Consider the following 6,075-nt stretch of genomic DNA (forward strand, 5'->3'; position numbering starts at 1 on the left):
CCATTAAGAATATATATTTTTAAATTACACTTTATGACTGCATTGCTGTCAAGACAATAAATATATTAATATACACTCAACCATTTTCTTCAACCTAAAATGTTCTCCTTTCTTCTGATTTTAAAAGAAATTAGAACATTATCAGGAGCCCTGGGTCCTTCTACTTTGGGCGTGTTTATCTGCCTGTCATTTCCCCCCCCACACACACACCTTGGAACACCTCCCTCCACAAACACCCAATAGGCAAATTCCCCTCCTTCTCTGTCGCACCTGAGCCCACCTTCCACCCACAGCCAGAGAGACAGACAGACTGAAGGATCCTGGGGACTCTACAGATAGACACCCTCCTCCCACTCTTTCCTTCAGAGACACTGGGGGTTTATCTGGGCTGAGGGAGGGACCCACAGGAGGAGGAACAGAGGGGTCTGTGTGAGTGTGTGTGTGTGTGTGTGTGTGTGTGTGTGTGTGTGTGTTGGGTAACAACAAAGAATGAGAGAGAGAGAGAGAGAGAGAGAGAGAGAGAGAGAGAGGAACCAAAGAGCTCAAGAGCATGTTTTGCCTGGAAGGCAAGACTTGCAGCCAATCAGAGCGCTGGGGCCTCCCTCCGCGACTCCACTATTGAGTCTATAACCGGCTGGCCGGGCGGAGCTGGTAGCATTTGACTGTGGCTTGGTACGCTACGAGAGGCGCGCCGCGACCGCCGGAAGCCCGGCGACGGTCTAAGCGCCCCTCGGCCGAGCCTCCCCAGAGACGCTGCCGGGACCTCCCCTTGCCCTCCGGACACGCACCCCCGCCTCGTCTCCTCCGCCTCCCCCGCGCTCCTGACGGTTCCGGCGCTCCGGCCGAGGCCAGCCCGGGGGGTGGCGCGGCGCCCGCCAGGATGAGTGGCTCCTTCGATCGCAAGCTCAGCAGCATCCTCACCGATATCTCCAGCTCGCTCAGCTGCCATGCGGGTTCCAAGGACTCGCCCACCCTGCCGGAGTCTTCCGTCACTGACCTGGGCTACTACAGCGCTCCCCAGCACGACTACTACTCGGGCCAGCCGTATGGCCAGACCGTGAACCCCTACACCTACCACCACCAGTTCAACCTCAACGGGCTTGCAGGCACGGGCGCGTATTCGCCCAAGTCCGAGTATACCTACGGAACCTCCTACCGGCAATACGGAGCCTACCGGGAACAGCCACTGCCCGCGCAGGACCCAGGTGAGGACCACAGGGTCGCGGGAGAGTGGGGGACACGGGGAGGTTCCCGAGCGAGCGAGAGAAAGGCGAGGAATTGGAGCGGAAATCTAGGGAGGCGCCCCGGGTAAGAAATGTACCTGTCCGAAGTTAGAGAAGGTGGGCTAGATGACCCCCAGAGGGGACAGACGACCTTCCAGTCCCGAGACTGCGCGCCTTCGGGGCGTGGTGCGTGTGCGGCGCCGTGGTCCTGGGTGAGGATCCGGGTGAGCGAGGCGAGGACGCAGGGGCTGTGGATGTCAGAGAACCTCCTGCTCCAGGTGCTCTCCGGGCACTTCAGCAGGCGGTCCTCCATCGGGCTGTAGAGGGCTGGCGGGTAGGCAGCGGGCGCTGGAAGCTCTGCGACCCCGCTTTGGATCTGGGCTGGGGGGGAGGGAGAAAGGTGAGGGGGACACGGAGAGAGACCCCTCAGAATTACCGGAACAGGGAAGGAAGCAGCAGCGGAGAGTGGAGAAACTGAAAAAGAGAAAAGTGGAGTCAGCGTTAAAAGTGGAGAGACAAAGTGAGAGAAAGGACACAAGAAAGGAACAGAGGAAAGGGCGAAGGAAGGAAAGAAGAAGGGAGTCTGATGTGTCTGCAACTTTTCGGAAAATCTAAAACTATGCTAAAATAAAAAGTTTAAAGAACAATAAAGGAAGGGAGGACGGAAGGGAAAGAGGGAGAGAAGCGACCGACAGCGTGGTGCGGGTGACAGGGCGGCGGGCAGACGGTGGCGGGAGCTGCGGAGAGCGAGGCGGCGGCCGTGCGCGTCCGGTGGTAGCTTGGCGCCGGGACCGCGGTCTGGGGGCGCGGAGCTGGGAGCGGCGGAGCGCCGCGTCGCGGGCGGCCGCCGGCCCGGCACTGTGGCCGCAGCTCCCACCCGGGGCGCCGGCGGCGGAGCGAGCAGCCGGGAAGTCCCGGGGTGAGTAGGTGGGCCGGAGGGTGGGGTGTCCCGCGGGGCCCACGAGGGCCCCGGGGTCGCAGGCCGAGGCTGAGCCGCCCACTGCCCCGTGCGTTGCCCTCAGTGTCCGTGAAGGAGGAACCGGAAGCCGAGGTGCGCATGGTGAACGGGAAGCCCAAGAAGGTCCGAAAGCCGCGCACGATCTACTCCAGCTACCAGCTGGCCGCCCTGCAGCGCCGCTTCCAGAAGGCCCAGTACCTGGCGCTGCCCGAGCGCGCCGAGCTGGCCGCGCAGCTGGGCCTCACGCAGACGCAGGTCAGTGGTGGGCGGTCGAGGGCCGCGAGGACTCGGTGGGGCCCCGCGGGACCCCGGGACTCCCCAGGCGCTGCTGAGCCTAGACGGCCTCTTAAGTTCCCCCCAGGGCCTTGAAACCCTTGCCTGTGGGTGGAGGGGCCCCCAGATCTCAACCTCTGTTAGAAGTTTGTGCATTAGCACGTGTACAGGCGTGCATATTTGTGAACCTGTGCGACTGAGCCTCTCACAAGGAGAGGTGTCCTCCCTGTACCCCAGAATTGACAGCTCCCACAGGCCCCCAACAGTGTGGGTCACTCACAGGGTTGGTTACTGATAGGAGTCTACACCGTGTCTCCCCCCAGGCTAGGCATGTGTGTGTAAGAGGTGTACATATACGTGTATTCATGTATATATTTGCACACAGGCTAATGGATCTGTGTACATGTGGGAAAGCACACTTAAGGAGTGAGACCTTTCAAGGGTCACTGTGCTTATAGATGGCAAGGCAGATGTACTTGACTGGGCACAGGGGTGAGTGCATGTACAAAAATGTGTGCTTGTATCAAAAGATTGCATTCCTGCTCAGCACCCAAATGCTCCACCCCTTTGTGTGTGCCCGGAGCCAAGAGCAGAGTTTCCCCACAAAGGCGGACAGGAACTCAGAGGTGGGACTCCCCCACCCCCAGTCTGTCCCTAAAGCCCCCAGCAGCCTGTCACTGCTCAGGGGAGGAGTGGCGGACGCCTGGCTCCCTACAGGTGTTGACAGACGGGCCTGGGTTGCGGCTGCGTGGGGCCTGGTCCGCTGGGAATCTGGGTCACCCGGTGAGGAGCTGATTCATTGTTTGTACCAGTCATGGGGTGGAGAGCAGCAGGGGGAGGGGGAGAAACCCCAAGGGAAATCTGGGGAATCATGGCTCACCTGCTCTCGAGTCCCCAGGTCACCCCCATTAGCCAGCCCTGGAGGGCTCCTGAGTGTGTGAATGTGGGTGCTCACCTTTGCAGGGTGCTTATCTGGCTGTATCTGTGCATGTGTGTGTCTTTATAGCCTGGTGTCTCGTGTGTGAAGTTGTGAGTGCGTGCGTTGCCGCGCATGGAGATGCTTATGTGGGTGTGCATTTGTCTCTGTGTATCTGTGCACCTCTGCTTCCGGGTTTCCAATGTGAACAAAATACCACAAACCGCCCATCTCCCACCTGGGCTGCCTTTTCTTCAGTGCTTTACTATGTCAGTAGTATGGCTGGCTGTTCTGAGCTCTTTATTTGTCTTAACTTATTTGAGCATCATAATAACCCTAGGACGTAGGTAATAGTACTGCCATCATCCCCATTTTGTAGATGAGGAAAGCAAGAACCAGAGAGGTTAAGTAACTTCCCCAAGGTCACACGCTTTGGACCTAGGCAGTCAGTAGTTCCTGGCCGAAGTTCTGTCCCCGACAGAAAAAAGATGCTGGCCTGGGGGTTCGGGTGCCTGGGTTTTGCCTGGATCTCGTGTGACGGTGGGTGCTGGCCTTGCCCTCTCTAGGCTGGGTTCCCCGATGGGTTTTCACTCAGCGTTCTGCGAGGCTAACTAGCTCCCCCTTTCTTCTCTGGGGCAGGTGAAAATCTGGTTCCAGAACCGCCGCTCCAAATTCAAGAAGCTGTACAAGAACGGGGAGGCGCCCCTGGAGCACAGCCCCAATAACAGTGATTCCATGGCCTGCAACTCACCACCGTCACCCGCCCTCTGGGACACCTCTTCCCACTCTACTCCAGCCCCCGCCCGCAGCCAGCTGCCCCCGCCGCTCCCGTACAGTGCTTCCCCCAGCTACCTGGACGACCCCACCAACTCCTGGTACCACGCACAGAACCTGAGTGGACCCCACTTACAGCAGCCACCGCCTCAACCAGCCGCCCTGCACCATGCCTCCCCCGGGCCCCCGCCCAACCCTGGGGCTGTGTACTGAGCACCCACCTGGCCTGAACCCCTCACGAAGGAACCCCAGGACCAAGCAAAAGGCGCCTCCGTCCTAGCCGACACTCAGGAATCATCGAGGAGCACAGGGGAAAGGACACCCCTTTCCCCCCTTCCCTTGCCCCTTCCTCCAGGGACCCAAGAGCTTCCAGATGAAATTTGCATGGACCAAGGATGCCCCCTGAATTTCCCTTCCCCTGCCTAGACACTGGGGTGCCCCTCCAGATGTTTGGAACTTCACTCCAGCTGGGACAGCTGTTTCCCTTCTGCTCCAAGAGCCTGGATTGGCTTTAAGTGGCTCATCACCTTCCAGATTCTAAAACTTAGTACCGAGTCCCTAGACTGGATTCCTTGGGCACTGGGGACACCGCGGAGCGTCTTCAGGTCAGGCCTGGGCTGGGGCACCAGGCATTGTGGATTCTGGGACCTGCCAGGCCTAAGGTCCTGCCATGGGGATCTGGGCTGCCCCTTAACTGAGCATTCCCTCTGCCAAAAAGACATTGAACCTTGAGACTGGGACTCAGGGTGGAGACCTCAATGAGCCCCGCCCTGAACTTTTAGCCCTCATTTAGGGTTTGAGGGTTAAACCAAAGAAAAGCCCCCAAGTAAGGGAAGCTTTTAATATTTGTGGCTTTAGAGAGAACTCAAGGAGCATCTCCCCTCCCCCGCTTTGGTCGGAGAGGAGGGGTGGATCCCAGGCATCCTTCCCGAGGACCCATTTCTTCTTCCATGTACAGGACTTTGCACAACTTTGGTTTCAAAAGCTGTTGAAAAACAGGAAGACAAAGGGCATTGTTAACAGATAGGACCAATCTCCCCTGCGTGGGTGCCTCTGCTCACCCGCACCCCACCTATTCCTCTCCTCCAGTAAGTTGGAAGTTTTGGCGCCAAACCCCAAATCTCCAAGGCAAGACAAACCCCCAAACACCCCCTTTCCGGTGGCCTTGGAAACAGATAATTCCCACCAAGACGGAGAATGTCGGGTGAGGTGCACGGGGCACATGGGAAGGGTTATAACTCGGTGCCTTTAGGGGTGAGGGGGTGGCTGTCTGAAGGGTCAGTGGCACTGCCCCTTCCTGGCCCAGACGCCCCCCAGAGCTAACTTTCCTCCACCCCTGATGTGGTCGAACATCGAAGAAAAGGAGAGGTAGAAGACTGTAGCTATATATATATATATATAGTATGTATTTTTTTTAAAGCAACAGAGAGAAGCAGCCTCCTCCCTACTGTGGTTTCCTATTTATGTGGCCCTTTCCTCCTGGATGTACCTGCCTGTGCCTGTGCGTCGTGAGCTGAGAGAAACAGATGTGGGCTCCGGCTGGATTTGGGTTTGTGGGAGGCGCAGGCGAGAGGAGAGACGTGGTGGATCTCGAAGAGTCCCACCCCAGGGGTAGAGGAACGAAGCCAAGTCCCACCCCCTCCCAGCCTTCTCATTTCTGCTTTCTTATTGGACCCATCTTTATATATAACATTAATAAAAAAGAAGAAAATAACCACTGAGCTCTTTGAACTGGAGGCTAGAGGCAGGCAGCTCTCGGCGGAGGGCCGGGAGTTGGGGAAGGTGTCTGGTGGGGAAAGCCCTCTGAGCCTCCAGGGTCTCCCGGGGGAGTCAGAGCCCTGGGGACCTAGTGCTGGGGCTCTGGGCTCGAGGACTGGGCTGAGCTTGGCGCCGGGTAGTAGGTGCTTCTGACCCCATGGCTGCCCCCACGG

General features: G+C 58.2%; 1 protein-coding gene across 1 annotated transcript; it reads left to right on the forward strand.

Annotated features, from left to right (window-relative positions):
- Nucleotides 1-651: 651 nt before the first annotated feature.
- On the forward strand, nucleotides 652-5,858 carry DLX3 (distal-less homeobox 3). Its single transcript, XM_022558015.2, has 3 exons — nucleotides 652-1,205; nucleotides 2,246-2,436; nucleotides 4,010-5,858. The coding sequence occupies exons 1-3, from the start codon at nucleotides 881-883 to the stop codon at nucleotides 4,355-4,357; spliced, it is 864 nt and encodes a 287-aa protein (XP_022413723.1). The 5' UTR covers nucleotides 652-880; the 3' UTR covers nucleotides 4,358-5,858.
- Nucleotides 5,859-6,075: the final 217 nt, after the last annotated feature.

This window comes from Delphinapterus leucas, chromosome 19 (genome assembly GCF_059928025.1).
Source record: "Delphinapterus leucas isolate spDelLeu-1000000601 "Yukka" chromosome 19, BTC_Dleu_Yukka2, whole genome shotgun sequence".
Classification (NCBI taxonomy): Eukaryota; Metazoa; Chordata; class Mammalia; order Artiodactyla; family Monodontidae; genus Delphinapterus; species Delphinapterus leucas.